At 40.7% G+C, this 26,506-nt stretch overlaps 3 protein-coding genes and 1 pseudogene across 3 annotated transcripts; 2 read left to right on the top strand and 2 right to left on the bottom strand.

The window, feature by feature from the left end:
- The first annotated feature begins 1,380 nt into the window (after positions 1 to 1,380).
- On the top strand, positions 1,381 to 11,494 carry LOC148726512 (ZP domain-containing protein-like). The gene is made up of 6 exons (XM_088727227.1): positions 1,381 to 1,563; positions 7,155 to 7,205; positions 7,968 to 8,327; positions 9,207 to 9,429; positions 9,967 to 10,235; positions 11,082 to 11,494. Exons 1-6 carry the CDS (start codon positions 1,497 to 1,499, stop codon positions 11,261 to 11,263), a joined length of 1,152 nt encoding a protein of 383 aa, XP_088583353.1. The 5' UTR covers positions 1,381 to 1,496; the 3' UTR covers positions 11,264 to 11,494.
- Positions 2,569 to 3,878, bottom strand: LOC148726514 (uncharacterized). Its single transcript, XM_088727229.1, has one exon. The coding sequence runs from the start codon at positions 3,861 to 3,863 to the stop codon at positions 3,153 to 3,155; it is 711 nt and encodes a 236-aa protein (XP_088583355.1). The 5' UTR covers positions 3,864 to 3,878; the 3' UTR covers positions 2,569 to 3,152.
- Positions 4,190 to 7,036, bottom strand: LOC148726513 (uncharacterized; annotated as a pseudogene).
- A 907-nt stretch (positions 11,495 to 12,401) lies between the features above and the next one.
- On the top strand, positions 12,402 to 24,323 carry LOC148726511 (neural cell adhesion molecule 1-like). Its single transcript, XM_088726329.1, has 9 exons — positions 12,402 to 12,550; positions 16,049 to 16,452; positions 17,708 to 17,738; positions 18,511 to 18,750; positions 19,125 to 19,397; positions 21,008 to 21,247; positions 22,071 to 22,343; positions 23,411 to 23,461; positions 23,768 to 24,323. The coding sequence occupies exons 1-9, from the start codon at positions 12,454 to 12,456 to the stop codon at positions 23,998 to 24,000; spliced, it is 1,842 nt and encodes a 613-aa protein (XP_088582455.1). The 5' UTR covers positions 12,402 to 12,453; the 3' UTR covers positions 24,001 to 24,323.
- The last annotated feature ends 2,183 nt before the right edge of the window (positions 24,324 to 26,506 follow it).

The following is a 26,506-nucleotide window of genomic DNA, read 5'->3' as shown; positions in this document are numbered from 1 at the left end:
TTCAGGCGACAACACACAGTTAAATGTAAACACAGAATCCAATTATGACTTTCTCAGAGTTTTTTCGTACTTGTAAATGCTCTGAGTTACTGGTGACAACGGGTTGCAAACGATTCAGCCTTTTTAGCTTATTCCTTTTCAGTAAGCAACACCTACAAGAGAATAAAGTAAAGAAATGATCGAAGCTTTCTTTCAGGCAAAATGAGAGCATCATGATTGACGACTCTACATGGGTAATAATCTTTCCCAATCTTGCCCCCTAATGGGAAATGCACTGAAATATCAACAACATCGATTCTGAATTTAACGTATAATACTTTCCAAAAGACGAGGTCTGACGCCAATTTTCCACGTTCAAAACCGAATCACAGTCTCGACATAATTTTCCCAAATGAACCTTTCGCAATGTCCGAGTTCAGAGAATTTGAAAAATTAGCGACGATATGACTCGTAACTCGTAACTTTCGTACCTAATAACAAACCTTGAACCAAACCTCACTTGTTATTAAATATCTCCTATATTTACGTGTTCATTTTCACCAAACCCAAAGAAATCCCGTCTCCAAGATAAACGAACAGCAACAGAAGCGGACAGTTTCCCAGATAAAATCCTCTTGATAAAATTAAGAAAAAAAAAAAAACAGAAGGTGGGGAGGGGGGGGGAATATTCACTCCCTCCCCGTCCTTGTGCGTTTGCGGGTTACAATTACAGAGCAGGAGCTACTTTTCAATTTTGTTTGTTTTACGCTTTGTAAACGACACTATGCTAATTCCAAACTCTTAAGTAACCATTGGCTTTGAAAAAAGTAAACTAAATGAAAAATACGAGAAAACGCACCAAACTGATCTTTAAAACTGGAATCCTTATAGGAAGAATATTTTATCGGTTATAACATGGACTGCACCTCTTGACAAGTGAAAAACACTGTTATGAAATCCTAGTTTAAATGCTATTGCTTGTATCAAGAAAATATGAACTGTAATCTCCTGTTGAAAAGTGACATGCAAATTTCGTTTATTTGGAAAAATCAACATTGGAGTGATATTTCCACTCTAAAACGATATGTTTGGGAAACTTTGATGATGACCGAAAGTAAATTCCAGTTGACAGCTACTTGAGAAAAAGGATTATGAGTCAGCTCATGTGAATCAAAACAAACGCCTAATAACTACAGCGGGATTGGCTTCATTTCCAGTTCACAAAAAGAGGTTCATAAAATGAAGGGCCATTGTTTTATTCCATGTGTTCAACAAAATTGCTTGATTAGCTTTTAATTTTTCTTTTGTTTCTGAGACTTCGCGGAGGTCGATGTGTCACAAAGTATTCATACTGGTCAAAACAATGAGTATTGTAAAGTAACGTCTGCCTGGGAATTTGGTTACCGCCAGTTCAGACGAACAGCCAATAAAGGCAGTGTGGATTTTGCACACGCTTTTCTTCCGAGCACATTTACTGTATCCCTCTTTCCCCTGTAGAGAAGCTTTGAGCTGGAGAAATGGGACAGGAGATATTTGTCTTCATCTTAAACCTTTTCGTGGCATTCTACTTGTCATGTGCACAAGGTAAGTTCGTGTATCTCTATCACACTTTAATTTGTTTTCAAACGTCTGATCGATGGGGCGGGAAAGTCATTGTTTCACCCATAATGGCTTCTTGCAAGTTCGTTTTCTCATTTGTTTTTAATTTATAACCTTATTCTATACCTTCGTTGTATGCTTCCTTTGATCAGTTCTAAAAACCTGCGGATACCAACTCATTCTTAGGAAAACTCTCATGAATCATGCTTTTCTACTGCTATACACACGTTTAAGTACAAAAGAGACAACATCGATGGTGATGGAATTCACAGAGTTCGGTTCCATATGAATACACAACAAGTTCTATTAACTCCCTCATGTTGTAAGTCGCAGCTTATCCCTCGTTACATGCTATACAATCTTTACATTAAGGCACTGATTTTTCTTCGTCGCAGTAAACTTGCCCTATATTAGATTTTTGGTTGCCATAAGTCAACTATCACATTGCAATCGATCCCAGTTGGCACCTCTGGTATCATGAATTGTTAATTCCGACATTCGACAAAAATTCATTGAAACCCGGCTATGTAATCTTGAAAGCACACGATAAATCTATTGAATGGGTGCGTGTTGCCAGCACTGGAACACTCTGAGCCGATTAACATGCTTTACTCGGATATATTTTGTAACTCTGATGTAGAGCGACACTGAGAAAGTCGTTATTGCTTGGCACTAGAGAAAGAGAAAAACAATGTATTCCAAATTAATTCTTTGTCATCTGAGCTTGCTTTGAAAGTGTACACACTACAGCCGCCCAAATTAAACTTAAAATGGGTGCAACATTGTTTTTTTATCTGATTAGTGAAGTTAACATTTAAACTGCGGGTATGCATATGGTTTTCCTTCTCTAGACAAATTTATTTTCATTTTGATAACCATGGGATCCCAATAGTATTTTGCATTAGCTATTCTTTTGCTGAAGAATTTACTCGAATTAATTCATAAACTCAATTGGGGTCTTCAGTCTCAGCCGCGGATCAAATGTTGCCAATTTTAGAGCGCCATTGTTTTCGTTAGACCCAAGTTCGGTCCTCTATAGAAAAGGAACATGTATTTATCAAACGGTGGAATTCTACTTCAGACACATCACGTCTTGGTGCACACAACGAATGCCGCATTTTATAGTTCAACGGAACGCCTTGTAACTTTATGTGCAAGGTGTAATGAAAATAATCTTCTTCACTTACCAGAAGTAATTAGAAAATAAGACACAAAAATAGCCAACACGCACTGGAGAATATTGGGTACGGCCTGGGAGTAACGCCATAAACCCGACTTAATGATAGCCAAAAATGAAAAAAGTTATATCAAGGTAATAAAAGTAAGGCTACACGTAAGCGTACCAGGGTGGCCAGAAAAAACCTGCCCCAATAAATCTCATAGGAGAAAAAGGGGGACCGGAAATCTGGGACTGGCAAGGCACATCTTACGTCCCACGCCACGACTCTACGAATTTACTCGAAATTACAAAGTCAGCAAAAGCGAAAATCTAATTCCTATCAAAACGATCACCAACGAATAATGGAAAAAAAATGTAATGCCATAATGGTAAACATAAGACGAATATCACAACATTAAATTGACAGATCCTTAGATACAGCTAAACGCTCGCTTAGGCCGTGCTTAATATATCTATGCTTCGTGGACTCGCACCTCCAACCAGCGTGGATATCTAACAAGTCACCAGCTATCTTCCAACAAGCCGGATTAGAAGCCGCCCCAGACTTCAAACTGTGCGTGCCGTATCTGGAAACATCACTAACAAATGGCTTAATATGCCTCTTCAATTCCTTCCTTAAAGTGGAAACTGAAACATCTAAACTAGAATGAAAATACTCCTTAGACCTGGCTTTGACAATTCTGCGAACTAATGGGAACGCATAGGAAGACTGTGGTAAAAGCTTAATCAACTGTTCAGTAACAGCTACAGGACAAGTAACCTTGCCGGTTCTAGAGAGAAAAGCAGTATGGCCTTCCCGATACTGGTCGTTTTTGCGCTGAGGCACATAAACAGACATATGATCACTAAGTATAGAAACATCACGAAGTGCTATATTCGTGATCTCAGCAATGCGAAAAAAGCCGGCAAGACCAACCAAAGGAACAAATAAAAAACGAAGATCGGAAAGCGAAGTGCTTGAGGCAAAACGGGCAGCTATTTCCTGTACGGTACTAACCGACAGCGGTTCCTTAGGCTGAACAAGTCGGGCGAACCTTCTTTTGGCGCCTTCTAAAGCAAAGTTTACTAAGGGATGGCTAACAGGGCAAGCCTCAATAACGGCCATTGCGTGGCCCCACTTAATAGCACAAATAGCAGATTCTATAGGAGATACACCGAAGCTATTCTCGGAAGAACGTTTAGCTAGCTCAGATATAAACAATGCGATATACAGAGGTTTGGCCGGAACTACGGAAAACACCCAACTTGGACAGAGCCCACCGGCGCCACCGTAACCAGCCAGATTTGTACTTTACCACTGTGGACGGAGCCTTGGCATCTAATTGCAGATCAGTAAGGCCTGGAACCATCTCACTCAGAGAATAATCGGACAATGAGGCTGCTTCAAGCCAAATCCCGGAACTCAGCACATCTGAAAGAAAAGAAAACATCTTGGAAATCAAACGATTTCTTTGATAAATACCGAAGGAGGCACAAACACGTGCAACGAGATCACCTTAACTCAGAGCACATCAACAGTGCTCAAAATATGCCAATCCAGGCTCAAAATGTACCAATTCAGGCTAAAATATGCAAAATCAGGCTTAAACCACTATCGCGACGGTACCAAAAAGCTCACCCGAAATCCACACGCAAAGCCAACATTTTAAATTTTGGGCAACCGTGAAAAACGGACGGGCGAGACTGATAGACCTGCCCTGACCTGGGCCCTCCAAAATAAGGTCCTTAATGGCGGGAAGTACTAAAACGTGTCTGAAGAATGACTTCAATCGAGAAAGGTCCGTCACGTAAAAGAGGCCAAATATAGGCCGATGGCCATCGAGGAATAATCAAGGTCCCGCGACCGGAACAGGCCAAGAGCAATCTAATGGCGTCCAGAACGAGACCAACCGGAGGACAAACCCAGTTGTTCTCCGCTCTCCGATTCTGCGCCAGAGCATCGACAGCGGAACAACCAGGAGCAGCAAACTTGGAGTTAAAACGCGGAAGGTGAGCGTTAGAAAAGGAAGTGAAACGGTCAATCGTGTGGGGACCCCATTTGGCATCTACAAGTCCAAACACGGAGGGATTAATACGCCAATCATCCTTATCGACGAACCGGCTTAGGATATCAGCTCTCTCGTTGAGTGACCTAGGAATCCATTGCGCTTCCAAGGCAATACCGTGCGAAAAACAAAAACGAAAAGTGCTCAGAGTCACCGACTGAAGATAGACCATAGAGCTGCCAACGGAAACAATCCTGGCGGCATTCTGATTGCCGGTAAAAATCTTAACCCGCCTGTGCTTGAGGTGCTCAACAAACGAAATCAAGACATAATAAATAGCTTTCAGCTCGCGAAAAGTAGAACTTTAACCCAAATCGTCGATAGTGAACATACCGCTGGCCACAGTGCCGTCCAGGGAGGCGGAAAAGCCTCCGAGAGCTGCGTCGCTCGTGTCGGAAAATTAAACGGTGGATGAATCAAGAGAGGGCCGAATGGAGTAACCATTGAAAGATTCAATGTTACAAAACCAAAACTTCAATTCCTCCAGTAGAGCAGGAGGAAAGAGAAAAACGTGATCCCAAGCTGACTTAGACTCTGTAGCTAAGTACATCTGCCTTGTCAGAAGACGAGAAATAGGACCGAACGCCGATGCCACTGAAATAATGGAACCGGCAATCTTGGCTAATTCGCGATAGGACGATGACCTGCTCTGGATGACGGAATCCAAAAGCTGCTTAAGCTTGCAAACCTTTTCGGGAATCCGAAACGTCATAGAAATGGTGTTGATCACAAAACTGAGCCACTTGCCAACCTGCATCGGGACCCAGTGGGACTTCTCCTCGTTAACAAGGAGACCGGAAGAGACAAGATCCTTCCGCTGAATAAAAGCTGCTGCGAAGGCAGAAAAATTCTCCGGCTGACTACAAAAAGCCGTCGTCAAGGTAAACAAAAGAGTTATAACCCACAGATCGCCAGCACTAAACCAACGGGCGCAACAATTTGGTAAAACAAAAACAGGCGCTACTGAGACCGAAGGGTAAAACGACAAAAGTGAAATACCTAAGTATGCCGTTAAAGCGCCAGGCAAAACCTAGGTACTTTTGGTGGTCTGAAGAAATATCAACATGGTGATATCCAGATTTGAGATCCTAAGTAAAGAACCAGTGCCCTTCATGAAGAACCTGTGACAGAGAGCTAAGGTTCTCGTACCTAAACTTAAAACGAACGAGGTGGCAATTAACATGCCTAAGATCAATTACCAAGCTAAGCTTCTTGCCCTCCGCCACTGTCAAAGGATTAACGCAAAAAGGTGGCTCTCGATGCTCCTTAATATAGCCATTGTCCTAAAGCTCTGAAATTGCACGAACAAAAAAGTCAGGATGCCTAAGAGCTGACAAATTATTACGTAAAAAACACGGGGCTGGATAACTGGCCAAAGGAATCCGATAGCCGTGCGAAATGGCATCGAGAACAAACTGAGGAGCATCTAAGGTGGACGCCCAAAAACCGACGGAGGACTTAAAACGGCCCTTAACTCCTGCACACGCATTGCCGGCACAAAATTCCTTGAAAAAACCAATGGAAGGCAAATCACACCGAACAAGAGAATGCGAGTCTTCCCCCTCATCTAGTCATTCGCGGCGAGGGTTGGCCGTTGAAGACTCGGACGGCTTGGAACAAAAAGCACTCAAGTAGCCCAATTCCTCGCACTATAAAAATGAAAAGCAAAAAATATATCAAACGACCTGATTAGCTAAAACGAGCGAAACATGAAATAAATAAAACGAAACTGTGGGTTGTAGGCATTCCCAGACCCGAAGTATGAATGCGAATAAACGAGATACTTATATTACCGCATGCAAACTACTTGACACCACTAAAATACCGAAGGACAAACAGACACTATGACACACCTAATTAACCGTGTAAGAACGTGCAGAAAACAAATATCTGCTAAACTGCGTACCGCAGATATTTTTGCATTCTCAGCACGACATTTATCAAGAATAATGGGACTGGCAATTCACTCAAAACTGAGGAAAATGATAACGAGAAAGAGAAAAACAATGTATTCCAAATTAATTTTTTGTCATCTGAGCTTGCTTTAGTCCCAAGCGCCGGATGGCACAATTGAGTAAGAGCCATTGCTACTTTCTTATAATGTCATTAATAATATTGTCCAAGCAAATCCTTGGCGTTGTAACGTCGCATATCAAAACGTCACGTCAGATCATTTCATGCCTACGTCACTATATCGCACCAAGTCACGCTGTTGCGTCACGTCACATCGCATCGCAGCTTATTAGAACTGATCAAAAGCTGTTTTCATGGTGAGGAATATAGGTATTTAACCAATCATTTCTTATGAGTTTATCTGTCTCTTTGTTATTCTTGTCAAATTACGAATTCAGAACTTCCAACAAATGCCAGTCAAGGAGAAATGGTGATTGATGATGCAGCAGGTACGTATGTTAATGATGATGATTGCTATTATATTGATAAGGGTTTCTCTAATTTTCCTAGAATGTAAAAGGTATTATTGGTAGAGTTTTCTACTAAGACTAAGAGAGACACAGACAGACAGAGACAGAGAGACACAGACAGACAGAGAGAAAAACAGACTGACAGACAGAGATACGCAGACAGACAGACAGACAGAGAGAAAAGCAGACTGAGAGACAGGGAGACGCAGACAGACAGACAGACAGAGACAGAGAGACACAGACAGACAGACGGAGACAGAGAGAAAAACAGACTGACAGACAGAGAGACGCAGACAGACAGACAGACGCAGACAGACAGACAGACAGACGCAGACAGACAGACAGACAGAGACAGAGAGAAAAGCAGACTGAGAGACAGAGACGCAGACAGACAGACAGACAGAGACAAAGAGACACAGACAGACAGACAGACGGAGACAGAGAGAAAAACAGACTGACAGAAAGAAAGACGCAGACAGACAGACAGAGACAGAGAGAAAAACAGACTGAGAGACAGAAAGATAGACAGAGACAGACAGAGACAGACAGAGACAGACAGAGACAGACGGGCAGAGAGAGAGTATGTGTGTCTTTGGTCGGTTTGTTGGATGTTTCTTATCAAAGTGCCTGCGCACAATTGCATACCATTCTGGCAAGAATAGAATAAATAGCCAAAAAACAATTCAGATTAGAATTATTTCGAATCATAGAGAACTTCTCGCTGTTTTGTTTTCTTTCCAGAGCTAAAAATTGTATGCCACAGTGATTTCATTGAAGTGACTGTGGAGAGCAAGAACTACCCTGGCCTGGACACCAATGTAACTCATCTTGAAGACGAGGCGTGCGTCCCCGTTTATTCAGATTACTCCAAGGCTGTTTTCAGATTTGGCTTAGAAGAATGCAAGACCAAACACGAGGATGATGGAAAGATGATGCTATACAGTAACAGGATCATTGCAATCGTAAATGATGTGGCTGCTGAGGAGGACATCACTCGAAAGAGTGTAAGAATACTTCCCTTCCAGTGTTCTTACCAAAAGAAGACCCTTCTTTCCAAAGTTTCATTTTCTCCTCGTAAAGTTCAAGTGATAACAGAAGCAGGTAAGCACTGCTACTAAGTTGGGCGCTAAGACTGTACTCCACATCTTTCTTCAAACGTATACAAAAATGACGAAAATTATGTCGTTTACATAGTAAGAGTTTGCCTATCAACACTTTTTGTGTCACAGAACGCACATGAAATTGACGAGGAACTCTGACATTGATAAAAACTCTGCGGGATAACTTATCAATCCAGTGATCTTGTCTCCAAAGTTGGCGAAAAGTTTCTTCAATTTTTATTCATGAATTGTAACATTTGTCTATTTTTAAATACGCCAACGATAGGTCAATTTAGCGGGCCGACTTTAACTGCAGGGTCCGCTTAATTAAATAATTTGATCAAACTAAAGTCTTCCCCCTCTCTTTGAACCTAGAGATATAATAGATGTGATTCGTTGAGTTTACTTAATGTGCATAGTACCGCTGACAATATACCTAGGGTGCAGTTACCCACGCCATGTGCGTTACTTGTACTTCCTGCCGTTTTTGCCGCGTTTGGTTGTTAGTTCGAGTTATTTTTAGCTAGTGATTTCGAGGCTATCCTGTAGGAAGCAATAACTTCGAATCATCACCGGATACATCCTCGTTGTGGTAGTTGTTTACAAGAATGCAAGGAATCTAGATGTATACAAGTTGTTGTGTTGTGTTTATTTTCACTAAGCGCAGCGGGCCCCAACAGGTTATCATAATGACCTTGTGTACTTGGTCCGCCCAGTAACCTAGGCTCTGCCGTATGGCTCGCGCGCCTTGCGATTGGACCTTAGATTTAGGCGGGAAAAATCCAGCCCGTAACTTACACTACGGAAATCAAACTCTTCTCATTCTTACAGGCAGAATGTGTCATTTCTTTATTCTTATTCACTTTCTTTTTTCGGATAGAGAATTACGGTAATTTCACTTACCTTATGTCCATGTACACTGACAAGGAGCAGTCAAAAAAAGTAGAGAAATTCCCGCTCCTGGTAGGTATCAGTCAGCGGTTGTACATCAGCTTGAAGGTGCAATCAGGTGACTCCGATTTGAGTTTGTTCCCGGATGAATGCAAAGCAACCCCTTCCACAGAGTACGATACTAAGCCGGACCATAAAATGATCGAGCAAGGGTGAGTTATGGCCCAGCATGCTTTGCTGGAATGGCTACAGTCTGCGAAAAATGTCCGCATACAAATTGTCTAAAAGCATGTCAATTAATCTGAAACAATGCGGTAAGTCAAGATTGACGGTGTAATTTTAAAACAGGCATCCGAATGAATTATTGTGGACATCGTAATAAACAATCTCAAATCTTCAAAGAATACAGATTTTATCGTCGGAAAATTTATTTTCAAATACTCATTACAAGTCGCACTTGAAATCATTTGACTAATATAAACTACTTTTGAGGCACTAGAGACAATTTCACGGTAAACATTCGGTACAGATGAAAAACGTCATAAAGGTTTCTTTCACTCTTATCGTTTGGCGACAATGACATTGAATTGGCAGAAAAGAGAAGATAAACTTATGGCTCTGTTACACTAACACCTTGATTAAAATCGAGGTTTTATTAATTTTCAAACAATAAAGCTTCCTCGCTTATCTACCCATTTCATAATGAGATTGATGGTCATACAATTTTTGGTAATATCAACTCTTTCCAGTTGCCCACGTGACAGATACCTGGAGTACGAATACGAGAAGTCAGCCTATCAGAACTTCAGCTTTGTGGCCTTTCGTTTTAAGAAAGGATACGAAGACGTTTATATTCACTGCAAGCTGACCGTCTGTCGTTCGGACGACGAGAAGTCCAAATGCGAGTCAGGATGTCAACAAGAGGAGAATCAGTCCAGGAGAAAGAGGAATATCCAAGACGAATATCGCACCGAAATGTACGTTGGACCAATCAAAATGACCGATGAACAAGATAAAGGTAAGATGAAATTTGAGGTATTAGCCTGCGTCGTTGGTATTCAGTGGCAGCAAGATGAAAAAAACAAACAAAAAAACAGCTAAAAACAAAAATAAAAAAAAAATAAGCAAAAAAAATGGTGTCGAAGCTACGAGAACGAGTAAGGGACCCACTTCTCGATCCCAATCCTCTTGCAGCCTCGCTACTAGACGCCTCAAGGTGAACACATAACTTTACCTGTACAAGCAAGTATATACCCAATATATCTCAGCCTTTCAATAGAGCTAAGGCCGATATTGAACCTCTCGTGGTATTAAAGACAGTATAGTTTGCACGATAACCTAGTTTAGAAACAACTGGGTTTCGGCCTCATTTCTTTGAACAGGCTTGTCAACTAACTTGACAATTAAACCATTGATTGCGTACTTCCATTACTGGAAAGCGAATTTCTTCTGTATGACCCTCTTCATTTCACAAAATGTGTTGACCGGTTAGGAACTGTTGCGGGATAAGGAAAGGGCGAGAAAGGTAGAGAAAGGTAGAGAAAGGTGAGGTGGGGGGGGGGTCGGGAATGTATGGGGGGAGGGTTAGTTGAAAGGAACTCAAGATTTAAGATATTCCATGTCTTTAAGAAGGTTATGAAAACCGCTTGTCATGATTAAGGATCCAGAAATGTGAAAAATCAGACATTTGGCTGAAATTTTCAACTTTGTTTATTTAACAAGCTAATTCGTGTGCTGGAAATAAAGTGTGATTTAAGTGTTCTTTTACTCCATTTAAAAACTGGAGAATAGCTATAATTGAATCTACCGTTAAGATTTTTTCAATTCTGGTTTCTGCACGATTATCATCAATTTTTTTTTTCAGCCATGAAATCAGGCGGCTCCCCAACCATAGTCAAGGACAAATCCAGGACGGTCCTGTTGGTCGGAGTGCTAGCGGGGCTCTTGGGTGCTATATCTCTGGGGCTTGTTGGAGCACTCATTATTGTGACCCGGCGTGGCCGTCAATCAGAAAGTGGGGCCACTTTGCTTGTTCAAGGCGACTAAAGATTCCTCGTGTGGCTTCAGACTGGGTAGATTAGTGGAGTGCGTGTTTCAATTAGTGATCTCGGAAAGGCGAGAGCTAGAGTGATTGTTTAAAAACCGTGAAGCTCACGCACAGGTTTCGTTTTTAACCAGACAGTTATCTTTTTTTTTTTAACTTTTCTCGGAATCATTCATGCATAAAAAAGAGTAGGTTAACGAAGGTTGAGAAAATAAAGTAAATTTCCATAGAAACTGTGGTGCTGCGTCGGTGGGGAGGATTACAAGTCCGAAACGCTTGAAGTTTCAGCTTTTGAATCTCTTTACGATGGCCATTTTAAACTACCAACTCAGATGATGAAACAAACATATCTCACAACTATTTTCGAATTCTCACGGAAAGTCTTTCCATTCGTGCATGGTAGTCATTTTGGAGCATGTGTAATTAAGGCATCAGTCGGCCGACGTGGCAAAGCAAAATGTCTAATGGGCAGAACAATAACCAGCTCGAACGATTTAAAACTTTGTACATTTCTTAGTCGTTCTTTGTTAAACAACAACGTGAAATCACCGAAATTTACGTCGTCTGCGAATGGAAACCGAGACGGAAAACTATTGTAATTTCTATTTGGAACTAAACGCTGCTAATATACGTTATACTGAAGTTCAGGTATGGCGCCGTAAGAGATGGTAGACATGCAGCCATTTTCGAAATTCTTTTTTTTTTTTCATCGACGTCTTCCTTGGCTTAGCCGACCTGACTGCTTTAAGTTCCTTACTATCGATCGACATGTCGACCGACTATCGATCGAAATATCGGCCGATCGATACTCGGTTGACATGTTGTTCTAACTGGTACACTGTCGATTGCTACTCTCGGTTGGCATTCGGCTGACACCTGGACTGTTGCAGATATCGACAGGTCGACCGATAGTATCGACCGACAGGTGCGTAAGTATAACATGATCCGTCAAATAATCTCTTGAAAGTAGCTAGTGGGATGAGCGGCATGCCTTCTTGTCCAGTTCTAATCGCGTAAAAAGGAAATATCACGAAAACGTCTGTGCAGATTAGACAAAAGAAAGGTCAAAGTGTTTGCTAATATTGGTATCTTTCATTTGAATAAATTAGCATAATTTTGCATCACGAAGCGTCGCTTCCTCGCTTTGATCAGAATTAAGGTCGTGAGAGATCACTGCATACTGAATCTTTCAATGACCTTCATAATGAAAGTTTTTCATGCTCAGCGCTTGAAGAATAGTACAGCCTTTCTTTTCCTTTGTGTTCTACTTCTATTAACGCTTGGAGGAGGTGAGTATCAAACGAAACACCGCAGCTGAAAAAGGTTTTCGTAAGTGACAAGCACTGTGAAATTCTATTGTTTACTGTGTTAGTTCTATTTGGAATTGAAAACGCCCCACCTCAGCGATAAAAAAAGGGACAGAACAATAACCAGCATTTGTGTTTTAAAACTTTGTACAGTTCTTAGCCGTCCACTGCAAAACAACAGCGTGAAATCCCCAAAATTTGCGTCGTCTGCGAAAGGTAACAAGGACGGCAATTTATTTTTATTTCCATTTCGAAATCAATGCTGCTTAGATACGGTAATTTTGGTTTTTTTCAACTGAGTTTATGATGTAGATCTAAAAGAGTTTCAAAGCGTTGAATCTTCGTCAGAGCGATAGTTTTGTTGAATTTGAGGTGTGGCGCAGTAAGAGACAGTAAACACATGCAGCCATTTTCGAAATTCTACCGGCATTGCCGTACTGACTGGTTATGGTCTCTATGTTCGCTCATTTAACAACAACGTACAAAAGATGGAAAATACAGGACAACCCCAGTAACTCGAATTACTAAGAGAAACGAAAAATGGTCGAGTTTTCGGGACTCGAGTTATTTACGTGCATATATTTTGTTTCCTAAGAGTTTTTCAAAGAACGAATAGCTCAGAAATTTAGATCAATGAATCATGTTTTCATTAATCTTATCGCGACTAAAGATTGGGATGTGTCAATCAGCAATGTGGTAACACGTTGACGCTTCCCAATCGACGTTTTCACTTAGACTTTGAGTTATAAGGCAAATTTGAGCTAAGGGAACGTAAAAATCATCAGTTAAATTAGAGTTCGAGTTAGCTGATAGTAAAGTCGACTGGAATCCGAGGGAAATCGGATCTTGTTTGAGTTAGAGGTGGTTTCGATAAAGGCAGGTGTGAGTTTTCGAGTTTCTACCGTGATCAAGTTTCAGCTACAAAAATGACCACTGTCAACAATTTCGATCAATTGCGTTTGTATTTGCGACGAGATGCTGCGATGGCGTCAAGACATTAGCATAGCGGCTGACGAACCTTTGTCTTAAGGTATCCAGTGTCTTTAATTACGATAACCACAAGCAAAATAAATCAACGAGCGAGGCGGAAGGTGTTGGGAAGTATTTCGTTAGTTCAGTTAGTAAAGTAGTCATTTCAGTGCTGATGACTTAGTCATTCGTTTATATTTAGAATGTAGGCACTGTATGAATTCAGGATCCGAAGTTATTCAGGTTTGTGGGGTCGTGATAAGTTTCGAATCACGAATTCCGAATTACGGTCACTTGAATACCTTTTGTCAGCTGCCCTTGCTTTGGACCCACGCGAAAGTTTTTGTTTTGGCTAACGCAGTACAACGTCGCCTCAGTCGATTAGAAACATTACGTAAATTGTGGTTTATATGTCCCAAGGTCAGTCAGCAACCATGCCTACCCATGCTTATCGATATAGTGAATATAAGAGCGAGTACGTTAGAGCTTACTTAGTAGAGAAGAATGTCGCCAATGTGCAGAAGAGTAGAGACAGAATTTCGTAATTGACGCGAGTTTTTAGCAGCCCAAGCCAAAGTCAGCGAAAAGTATTCAGGGAGAATCAAAGCTTGAGGGTTCAAAGCCCCGTCCACACTAATCCGTTTTCAAACGAAAACGAAGCTGTTTTGCTCCGGATACGGCTATCGTCCACACTACAACGCCAAAAACGATCACCGAAAACGGAGCCATTCGAAAACGCTCTCCAGAGTGGAGCGACTTGAAAACGATACTTTTTTGAAAACGCTGTTTTCTAGTGTGGACGGAGAAAACGATGCTATCTGAAAACGGTGATGTCATCAAAATAGATACGACTGAGCGCCAGACCACTCGACCATGAGTATCCAAAATGACGGACAGACGCTACCATGTGGCTTCTCTCTTGATCGGACTGATTTCCAGTCTTTTGATGCTCTTGCAAGCGCATTTAACCCTGCTGAGGCACCACTTAGATTTTACAAGAAGGGAACAAGATATTTTAAGGCTTCTGGCCTTGCCAGCTTCGGGAAAGTAACAGGGGGACGTAGGTTCAAATCCCGCTCAGGGCAAATTTTCTTTTCAAACATTTATTCTATTTAAGTATGATTACTTGGGGTGTACAGGGTCAGGGTTTTCCTCGTATAGAGAATATATAGTTTGGATATATCAACAAAGTTGAAATGGTAAATTGGCCACCGTAATGATTACATAAGCTGACGTTTCGAGCGTTAGCCCTTCGTCGGAGCGAATGACGAAGGGCTAACGCTCGAAAGGTTTTGTAATCATTACGGTGGCCAATTTACCATTTCAACTTTGTTGATATATCCAAATTATTTCGTTACTCCCACCGACGCAGCCCCAAACAGTTTCTTTCGAAACTCTCAGCCTTTACAGAATATATATCTTGGGACCTTAAAATGGCCGCCGTAAGGAGTAAAAAAGCTGACGTTTCGAGCGTTAGCCCTTTGTCAGAGCGATTGGAGGAAGTGAGGGCTGCGCGGGGGTTTATATGCAGAAAGTGGACCTACGCTATTGGTCGGAACATGGTGACGAGAAAAACACGAATAAATTAGTAGAATGAAAAGCGTTCGTTGATACCTATTGGGTTAAGAGTGCCGATTTGAAAGATGAACTTTTATTCAAGAGTTTTGCGACTTTCCGAACGACCTAAATGTAAGAAAAGACCGCAGATTTCCATAGCCTGCTTAGAATGATTAGGTAGATTAAAACGACTAACGACTGGTTTTGATGCGTCCTTGTCATTCATTTCTACCTCGCGAAGGTGTTCTCGGAATCGATCACCTAGTCGTCTTCCTGTTTCACCGATGTATATCTTTTTGCAATAAGAGCAAGTATGTAATAGATGACGTTGGCGGAAGTGCACGTGAAGTGATCTGTAATCTTAATAATTCGTTTGGGTCCAGATATTTTCTCAGCGTTTTGATGGAAAGGACAAGTTTTGCATCGTGTGCGAGCGCATTTAAAAGTGCCGGGTTGGTCATTAGTTTGGAATGACCTTCCGACCAAAACATTGCCTATGTTTTTGTCTCGTTTGAATGAAATGAGTGGGGTTGCGAAAAGATAATACCAGTTCCTGGATCGTTTTGAAGTAAATAAGTTTTTAAGAATAATGGATTTAACTGATTGGTTGTGAGGGTGAAATGTAAGAGTGAATCAGAATGCGGTCGGAATTTTCCTTCTGTGACGTTTGTAGTGCTGACTGTCGATCAATAAGTTGGTGGCTGTGGTGACCCGCTTGATAGACAGAAACAGGCTTACCACGTTTTTCGAAAAAAACATTTACAGAACCTCTTTAACATTAACTTTAACATTAACATTAACTATTAAGTCTTAACTTTCACCCTTTAACATTTTTTTTTCATTTCATTTCTCAGTTTTTGTTGTACGCTTTTTTTCCCAATCGAAGTAAAATATCTGCAAAGCATAAAATTCTCACCTTGTTTTTCTGTTTTTGTCTTTATTTCCCTCTTTTAGTGGTGAATAAAGCAAATGGCTTACAAATGATTACTCAACCGGATAAAACGATCGTGTCCTCCGTTGGATCTAATCAAACATTTGTTTGGAATTTTATTCTCACTGAGGAGGAAAAAGCAAAGGAATTGAATGTTGCCTTTGCGCACTGGAGCAATGAATACAACGTGATAGAAGGCGACCACTTAATAACATTTGTTCGAAAATCAACAGGGATTGAAACTGTACATAAAGGAAATCCCTTGATCGCAAGGCGCTTACACTGGGTGGGAGACTTGATACGCGGCCTCGTGGCTTTCCAGTTAACTAATGTTCAAGCAGAAGATGCTTCTGAATATGGGATTAGATTCCGAGCAGATGGTTTTCCACCAGAAAATGAGGAGAGTGGGTTCACACTCTCTGTACAGGCGAGAATATTTTATGCTTTCAAAATCAGAGAACGGTCATTATCTATCGCCAAAGGGAGCGGGGTAGGGGAGATTTGCGGGAAATCCCATGGATCTCAGGGGAACAGCAGGGGGGTCGGTCGCCTCTACAGGGGGATTATAGCAAATTGACGGCCAATCAGGGATTAGGGGTTCTTTAGAATACCACAGAGCTTTAAAGGGGAATCAGGTAAATGTGATTGTGACACAGCAAAAATCCTCCAGCCACTTTCCCCCCTCCCCTCCCACCCTTCTTTGGCGATTTATAATGATTGGTTACTTAGTTGAGTATGTTCTGCACGAGAACGTCTCTTTTACGTCACATCGTTAAGGAAAACCTCCCTCCAACGAACAGAAAACTTTGCCCAAATAGTATAAAAACAAACGGAAAAGCAAAAAGTAAATTAAAATAGAACACACGAACGAACGAAGTACACGTACAAAATTCTAAAATGTTAGACCTATGTATGCATTTTGCATCCTTTTGAAGTTGGGTATATCAATGCACCAAGATCAAACAGTCATGTAGAGTGAATAATGGGGAAATCGTACAATGCCTGAATAAATCCTATTCTTAAGATTCCCAAATACTGCGTGAAGCATCCAAAATCTTCTAACAAATTTTCTCTTTCTACATTCATGTTACCCATACGTATGTTTCTCTATGGATAATCTAGTTGTGGAATTATTTCGTAAATAAACCCCTTCGGGCGGCTGGTACGTCGGCTGATAATGTCCGCGGCAGAGAGATTGTCCGAAATAGCAACATTTGGCCGAGAAGCGAAGCTTCGAGGGCAAATATGAAATTTTGAGGACTATCTCTCAGCCAAGGACATCATCAGCCGACATACCAGCAAGCCAGAACGGGGTTTATTTATTTTATAACCCTCCCATTAATTTTCACATCGCAATTAAACTGCGCGTAAACACAGTAAAAAGGCCAGTGGTGATCTGATGACGAATGCGCGTGACTGACGCAAGCAAGCAAAAAAAAAAAAACAATTTGGTTTCCTTCCATGTAAATAGGAGAACGGAAAAGTTGAAACTCTTGTGTTGACTACGTTTCTTTTTCACGGAAAAAAATCGTAGGACAAATATCGACGCGGACGGGGGTTATTGCGTGATAACTGTTCCGTGATTTTGCACCACGTGACGTAAAGTAACCAATAAAATCGCGCCAAAATTAATGGCTGGGTTAGAAAGTATAATAAACAAAGAACTGTCTTCATCTTTGTAGGATCCCCCTCTGATACTGACGACGCTGTTTGGTAAGTGACTTCCTAAGCATTAAACACAAAGTGATCGAGGTCATATCATGAAAAAAAATTTGTCATGAAAGCCTCGAAGTGATCTTTTTTCATGTGCACAATGAAGGATTAAGCAGCGTGGAATTAAAAAAATCTACAGTGGTTTAGCATGGTCTGTAACCATATCGACAACGACATTCTTCGTCCCAGTGATCAAAATGTCGTGGACTCATGAGGCGCAGTCGAGTGAAACCGCAACAAAGTTTGACCTCTGTGATGACGAATATCGTCGTCGATAAGAGTACGAAACATACTAGACAACTGTCGATTTGTATTTTACCAGATTATCGATGCCATATAAAACCATTCTTTCAGTACATGACACGCTGCGGGACACGTCGACACCAGCAGTGTTGTCTGAACTCTTATTGACAAAGGCGAATAGGTCAATCAGATTGCGACATTACGGTCAATTGTGCTGAAATTTTGTGTACATCACTCCCAGAGTTCTGCAGGGGGCACTAAAATTGTTTTGTTTTGGTGATGTTTACGAATCGCGCAACCTTTTTCATCGAAAAAGAAAGCCTTCTCGAAGTCTAGCAGAGTGCATGCTTCTTCTGTTTTGTAATTGGCATCAGTCTCAATGAATGTGACGGTAGGATTTGATATGATACAATAAGAATTATGATACGAGGCGAGCTGACGTTATGTGACGTGATGTGATGGTATGTGATGTGATGTGATGGTATGTGATGTAATATGAGCTGATTGGCAAAATCCCTCATTTGTGTAGAAGTACAAGACCTTACTATCGAGGTAAGGGAAGGAGATGACCTGAACATCACATGTCACACCATGATGTACGAACGTTCTTCGCTGTTATGGCTGAAAGATAACAAACTTGTCAACAGTGGAGGAGACAAGTTTCTCTTTCTCAGAAATGTAAGCCGATCCCAAGCAGGAGAGTACATTTGTGTGTCGTTGTCACGAAATGGAAATTTCACTTCACCAGTTACTGCCATTGATGTGTTATGTGAGTATAACTTCAAAATAGTAAAAACCTTTAAGTCTGCGAAACATTGAGGGATTTTTAATCGAGTAACATATCAAGTATTGTCCATACTGTTGATTCCCTCTTCAGTCAGTTAGAACCGAGAAAACTTGAGTTATAAGGTTAAAAGAAGGCATTTAAGATAACTCCACTATCTTGGTATTGCACATCTTAACAATTAGAGAAAAAATCTATGAAGCCACCTGTTTAAAAAAATGATATTAAGACTTACTCCATGGATCCATGAAAAGCGGCTCAAATCCATTCTACTTTTTTCAAAAAAAGTAAAAACATTATAGCCTCTAAATCATTGGAAACGAGTGTTTCTGAACGGATAGAATACAATTTACTTTTAGACCCTCCAAGAATACAAACCCATGATAAGGAAGTATCGGTGGAGTTACTGAGAGGACATTCCTTGAAGCTTAATTGTATAGCTTCTGGAAATCCTTCTCCGGTGATACGTTGGCACAAGCAGGGAAAAGAGAGAAGAGAAACGAATAAAAATTCCTGGAACTCAAGCTCTTTGATAGTCACTCCCGTAAATGACAAAGACTTTACGAGTTACGCATGCGTAGCAACGAATGAGATAGGATTGGATAGTGTGACATTCACATTGATAGAAAAAGGTTAGTAAAACTTTAGCCACTATTCTTGCTTGATTTTCCAATTTTGGATATTGGAAGGCAGCAATCACTGAGAAAAACCAACGAACTGAGTACTGTCTGAATGACTGGCTGAATGAATAACCTACTAACTGACTGACTCAGTGACTGAATAACTGATTAACTGACTAACTAACTGACTGACTGACTGACCGACTGACTGAATTCTGAATGACTGACTGAATGAATTCTGACTGACTGACTGATTGACTGACCGAATTGTGATTGACTCACTGACTGAATTCTGACTGACTGACCGACTGACTGCTTACTGACCGACTGACTGAAATCTGACTGACTGACTGACTGACTGGCTTCTGACTGACTTCTGACTGACTCACTGACTGACAGACTAACTGACTGAATTCTGACAGACTGACTGACTCCCTGACCAATCCACCAGCCCACTAGAGGACGAACGATTCAGAAATAAATTAATCAAGCGAATGAATTACTCACTATTAGGTTGGATAAATGGATTGATGAATAAAGTAGTGACCGAAGCATAGTATAAACAGCAACCCAAGTTTTTTTCATCAAAATGTTACCTGAGCAATTCCACGAAAGATCAGTTTTACCGTAGTTTTCTTTTTATTTATTTATTTATTTATTTTTTTTTATCGAAGGAAGTATCGTTGCTGAGTGGCGCGTGCGTTGAATTCATGCTCTGAATGTCCAACGTTCGAGCCTCGTTCTGACTAAATGGTGGATTTTTTTTCTGATAGAGCTAATTACATCTTTTTAACCCCGTTTGCCACCAGGCAGCCTGTTAGCCTCCTGCCAGTGAGGATGTTCTCGATACGTTTGGTAATTTAGGCGGAATTCCTCTAAATGGAGCAGCAATTTAGCATTTGTATCACCACTATATTTCTTTTGATGTTAGGCATGAACATTGGAGAGAAAACTTTCCTGAGAAAAAAACTGGTGGATGTAGATGTCCATGTAGTAAATGATGAGGATCTTTTAGTGCGCAGAAAATAAATACAAAGTGATGTTGCGCTAGTTTCCAGTAATTTGATCTATTTAACGTCCATTCTGAATTGCATCCCATTTCATTCATTTTCTTAGCTGACGAGCTAAGAGTACGAAACACACTAGACAACTGTCGACTTGTATTTTACCAGATTATCGATGCCATATAAAACCATTCTTTCAGTACATGACACGCTGCGGGACACGTCGACGCCAGCAGTGTTGTCTGAACTCTTATTGATAAAGGCGAATTGATCAATCAGATTGCGACATTACTGTTAATTGTGCTGAAATTTTGTGTACATCACTCCCAGAGTTCTCCAGGGGGCACTAAAATTATTTTGTTTTGGTGATGTTTACGAATCGCGCAACCTTTTTCATCGAAAAAGAAAGCCTTCTCGAAGTCTAGCAGAGTGCATGCTTCTTCTGTTCTGTAATTGGGATCAGTCTCAATGAATGTGACGGTAGGATTTGATATGGTACAATAAAAATTATGATACGACGCGAGCTGACGTTATGTGACGTGATGTGATGGTATGTGATGTGATGTGATGGTATGTGATGTAATATGAGCTGATTGGCAAAATCCCCCATTTGTGCAGAAGTACAAGACCTTACTATCGAGGTAAAGGAAGGAGATGACCTGAACATCACATGTCGCACCACAATGGACAAACGTTCTTCGCTGTTATGGCTGAAAGATAACAAACTTGTCAACAGTGGAGGAGACAAGACTCTCTTTCTCAGAAATGTAAGCCGATCCCAAGCAGGAGAGTACATTTGTGTGTCGTTGTCACGAAATGGAAATCACACTTCACCAGTTACTGCCATTGATGTGTTATGTGAGTATAACTTCAAAGTAGTAAAAACCTTTAAGTCTGCGAAACATTGAGGGATTTTTAATCGAGTAACATATCAAGTATTGTCCATACTGTTGATTCCCTCTTCAGTCGATTAGAACCGAGACAACTTGAGTTATAAGGTTAAAATAAGGCATTTAAGATAACTCCACTATCTTTGTATTGCACATCTTAACAATTAGAGAAAAAATCTATCAAGCCACCTGTTTAAAAAAAATGATATTAGGACTTACTCAATGGATCCATGAAAAGTGGCTCAGATTCATTCGAAGCTGGTGTTTCTAACGGATAGAATACAGATACAATGAAATATATGAAGTTCATATATTTTGAACTGCGGTATTAGATACGCATGATGCACGATCCTCGCAGTAGATAGCGCTATTTAAGCAATAGCGAAAATCATACCTGAAAAAAATCAGGCCTGTACGGGATTCAAACCACTGACCTCTGCGATACTAGTGCAGCGCTCTACCAATTGTATATAATACCGCAGTTCAAAATATATGAATTCAAAATATATGAATTGGTATCTAATACCGCAATTCAAAATATATGAACTTCATATATTTCATTGTATCTGATTTATCACTTTCACGGGCTTATTACGAATCAACTTAACGGCCTGCTCCCAGTTGGCTTGTTAGCTCAATTGGTAGAGCGCTGCACTAGTATCGCAGAGGTCAGTGGTTCAAATCCCGTACAGGCCTGATTTTTTTTGAGGTCTGATTTTCGCTATTGCTTAAATAGCGCTATCTACTGCGAGGATCGTGCATCATACGGATAGAATACAATTTACTTTTAGACCCTCCAAGAATACAAACCCATGCTAAGGAACTATCGGTGGAGTTACTGAGAGGACATTCCTTGAAGCTTAATTGTATAGCTTCTGGAAATCCTTCTCCGGTGATACGTTGGTACAAGCAGGGAAAAGAGAGAAGAGAAACGAATAAAAATTCCTGGAACTCAAGCTCCTTGATAGTCACTCCCGTAAATGACAAAGACTTTACGAGTTACGCATGCGTAGCAACGAATAAGATAGGATTGGATAGTGTGACATTCACATTGATAGAAAAAGGTTAGTAAAAATTTAGCCACTATTCTTGCTTGATTTTCCAATTTTGGATATTGGAAGGCAGCAATCACTGAGAAAAACCAACGAACTGAGTACTGTCTGAATGACTGGCTGAGTGAATAACCTACTAACTGACTCACTCAGTGACTGAATAACTGATTAACTGACTAACTGACTGACTGACTGACCGACTGACTAAGTTCTGACTGACTGAGTTCTAACTGACTGATTTCTGACTGACTGACTGAATCAATTGTGACTGACTGACTGACCGACTGATCGAATTCTGACTGACTGACTGAGTTCTGTCTGACTGACTGGCTTCTGACTGACTTCTGACTGACTCACTGACTGACAGACTAACTGACTGAATTCTGACAGACTGACTGACTCCCTGACCAATCCACCAGCCCACTAGAGGACGAACGATTCAGAAATAAATTAATCAAGCGAATGAATTACTCACTATTAGGTTGGATAAATGGATTGATGAATAAAGTAGTGACCGAAGGATAGTATAAACAGCAACCCAAATTTTTTTTATCAAAACGTTACCTGAGAAATTCCACGAAAGATCAGTTTTGCTGTAGTTTTTTTTTTTTCATTTTTTTTTTTTTTTTTTATCGAAGGAAGCATCGTTGCTGAGTGGCGAGTGCGTTGAATTCATGCTCTGAATGTCCAACGTTCGAGCCTCGTTCTGACTAAATTGTGGATTTTTTCCTGATAGAGCTAATTACATCTCTTTAACCCCGTTTGCCACCAGGCAGCTTGTTAGCCTCCTGCCAGTGAAGATGTTCTAGATGTGTATGGTAATTTAGGCGGAATTCCTCTAAATGGAGCAGCAATTTAGCATTTGTATCACCACTATATTTCTTTTGATGTTAGGCATGAACATTGGAGAGAAAACTTTCCTGAGAAAAAAACTGGTGGATATAGATGTCCATGTAGTAAATGATGAGGATCTTTTAGTGCGCAGAAAATATATACAAAGTGATGTTGCGCTAGTTTCCAGTAATTTGATCTATTTTACGTCCATTTTGAATTGCATCCCATTTCATTCATTTTCGTAGCTGACGAGCCAGCAAGCGAATCAATGTCCACAACAGGAACTCAATATCCAGGTACAAACCATCTCATGATAAAGCTGTTGTTTTCATCGACGAAGCTGGCCTGGGTTGATCTATTGTTGCTGTGCGGAAGAGAAATGTGCTCAATCTTATCTAGTTACCTAATCAGCCGTTTATAAAATCATAAAAATGCTGAGAATTATTCATATATCCTGAGCTTATAACTTCGTGTACTCCACTGTTGAAAGAAAGGTACTTTTGTGGACCAGAAACATTTTTTAGCAAACTTGGTAAGAGAAAATTCCACTCTGTCTCTTTATGACTCTCTATAAATTCGAACGATTCTATTTTTTTCCTTAGGTCAAACAACGATGAATGCCCGCCACCACAGAAGCTTAAGGATGTACATATACATCAGTGGTGCAGTTGCTGTGTTCGCTGTTAGTTTGGTAGTGGCGTTTGTTTGCTGGCGAAAACAACGGAGAAACCGAACAAATTGCTGTACACTTGGCAAAGAACGAGGCGGGGCTCAAATAATTCCTTTAGGTCCACAAAACGAGGACATTGAAACAGCAGCAAGTTTGCAGGCCTAGAGATGCACTCAGAAGTGCGGCTGCAACCTAGCCATAGAACCTTTTTCTAACTTCTCTGCCGTTTCATGAGGCCATCTGATGATATGTATGTGGTCCGAGTATACTGCTCGTGTGTATTAACCAGCCTTGGTTGCATTTTGGCCCTTATCTAACTTATTATGTAGTTTTGCTTCATTAAATGACTCGATAGCGTCTCTGAACTGGGGCATTATAATCAATTGATTAATGAAAAAAAAAGAAAATGAAGACGGAAATTCATTAATGTGCAAGTAATAGCAGGTAGCCTCGAACTATCCAAACAATAAAGTTTTAAACTAAGTCTACTTTATTGCAGGTATGTATTCTGTATTAAGTTCTCACTCTAGGGTGGGTGGGGGGGCCGGGGGTGGTTTGATAGAGTTTTTGTGCCTCATGAATAATCGGAACGCGAGTTGAATGAAAACAGGAACACGTCTAACCAATTGGTAAATTGTACGTGAAGCGTGACTCGACTAATAAAATTTCCGTTTCCCGGGAGTTATTATTGTTAAGGCTGTTGCACCCGTTTTGGATAATTGATTAAAGCACCCACACAATTTAGCCTATCACCCCATAGATTTAGCCTATCACCCTCAGCCTATCACCCTCAGCCTTTCAATAGAGCTAAGGCCGATATTGAACCTCTCGTGGTATTAAAGACAGTATAGTTTGCACCGCCGATAACCTAGTTAAGAGACAACTGGGTTTCGGCCTCATTTCTTTGCACAGGCTTGTCAACCAAATTGACAATTAGACCATTGATTGCGTAATTCCATTACTGAAAAACGAGTTTCTTTTGTATGACCTTCATTTTGCAAAAATATGTTGACCGGTTAGGAACCGGTACTGGATAAAGAAAGGGCGAGAAATGTAGAGAAAGTTGAGGTGGGGTGGGGGTCGGGAATGTATGGGGGGAGGGATAGTCGAAAGGAATCAGGATTTAAGATATTCCATGTCTTTAAGAAGGTTATGAAAACCGCTTGTCATGATTAAGGATCCAGAAATGTGAAAAATTAGACATTTGGCTGAAATTTTCAAAATGATATATTTATCAAGCTAATTCGTGTGCTGGAAATAAAGAATGATAAAAGTGTTCTTTTAGTCCAATTAAAAAACTGGAGAAAAGCTACAATTGAATCTACCGTTAAGATTTCTTCAATTCTCTTTTTGCATGATTATCATCAATTTTGTTTTCAGCCATGAAATCAGGCGGATCCCTAACCATAGTCAAGGACATATCCAGGACGGTCCTGTTGGTCGGAGTGCTAGCGGGGCTCTTGGGTGCTATATTTCTGGGGCTTATTGGAGCGCTCATTATTGTGACCCGGCGTGGCCGTCAATCAGAAAGTGGGGCACTTTGCTTGTTCAAGGCGACTAAAGATTCCTCGTGTGGCTTCAGACTGGGAAGATTAGTGGAGTGCGTTTTTCAATTAGTGATCTCGGAAAGGCTAGAGCTATAGTGATTGTTTAAAAACCGTGAAGCTTACGCACGGGTTTCGTTTTCAACCAGACAGTTATCTTTTTTTTTTTAACTTTTCTCAGAATCATTCATGCATAAGAAAGAGTAGGTTAACGAAGGTTGAGAAAATAAAGTAAATTTCCATAGAAACTGTGGTGCTGCGTCAGTGGGGAGGATTACAAGTCCGAAACGCTTGAAATTTCAGCTTTTGAATCTCTTTACGATGGCCATTTTAAACTACCAACTCAGATGATGAAACAAACATATCTCACAACTATTTTCGAATTCTCACGGAAAGTCTTTCCATTCGTGCATGGTAGTCATTTTGGAGCATGTGTAATTAAGGCATCAGTCGGCCGACGTGGCAAAGCAAAATGTCTAATGGGCAGAACAATAACCAGCTCGAACGATTTAAAACTTTGTACATTTCTTAGTCGTTCTTTGTTAAACAACAACGTGAAATCACCGAAATTTGCGTCGTCTGCGAATGGAAACCAAGACGGAAAATTATTGTAATTTCTATTTGGAACTCAACGCTGCTAATATACGTTATACTGAAGTTCAGGTGTGGCGCCGTAAGAGATGGTAGACATGCAGCCATTTTCGAAACTCTTTTTTTTTTTCATCGACGTCTTCCTTGGCTTTGCCGACCTGACTGCTTTAAGTTCCTTACTATCGATCGACATGTCGACCGACTATCGATCGAAATATCGGCCGATCGATATTCGGTTGACATGTTGTTCTAACTGGTACACTGTCGATTGCTACTCTCGGTTGGCATTCGGCTGACACCTGGACTGTTGCAGATATCGACAGGTCGACCGATAGTATCGACCGACAGCTGCGTAAGTATAACATGATCCGTCAAATAATCTCTTGAAAGTAACTAGTGGGATGAGCGGCACGCCTTCTATTCCAGTTCTAATCGCGTAAAAAGGAAATATCACAAAAACGTCTGTGCAGATTAGACAAAAGAAAGGTCAAAGTGGTTGCTAATATTGGTATCTTTCATTTGAATAAATTAGCATA

Source organism: Stylophora pistillata, chromosome 7 (genome assembly GCF_964205215.1).
Source record: "Stylophora pistillata chromosome 7, jaStyPist1.2, whole genome shotgun sequence".
Classification (NCBI taxonomy): domain Eukaryota; kingdom Metazoa; phylum Cnidaria; class Anthozoa; order Scleractinia; family Pocilloporidae; genus Stylophora; species Stylophora pistillata.
Note: the sequence above shows the minus strand (reverse complement) of the source record. Positions and strands in the feature narration are given on the sequence as shown.

Excerpts from the sequence above, each read along its gene's own strand:
- LOC148726514 (XM_088727229.1), bottom strand. The coding sequence starts at position 3,863 with ATGGCCGTTATTGAGGCTTGCCCTGTTAGCCATCCCTTAGTAAACTTT.
- LOC148726511 (XM_088726329.1), top strand. The coding sequence starts at position 12,454 with ATGACCTTCATAATGAAAGTTTTTCATGCTCAGCGCTTGAAGAATAGT. Across the intron at positions 16,453-17,707 it reads GGTTCACACTCTCTGTACAG|GATCCCCCTCTGATACTGAC; the intron begins GCGAGAATATTT and ends TCATCTTTGTAG. Across the intron at positions 19,398-21,007 it reads ATTCACATTGATAGAAAAAG|AAGTACAAGACCTTACTATC; the intron begins GTTAGTAAAACT and ends CCATTTGTGCAG.
- LOC148726512 (XM_088727227.1), top strand. The coding sequence starts at position 1,497 with ATGGGACAGGAGATATTTGTCTTCATCTTAAACCTTTTCGTGGCATTC. Across the intron at positions 8,328-9,206 it reads TCAAGTGATAACAGAAGCAG|AGAATTACGGTAATTTCACT; the intron begins GTAAGCACTGCT and ends TTTTTCGGATAG. Across the intron at positions 10,236-11,081 it reads GACCGATGAACAAGATAAAG|CCATGAAATCAGGCGGCTCC; the intron begins GTAAGATGAAAT and ends TTTTTTTTTCAG.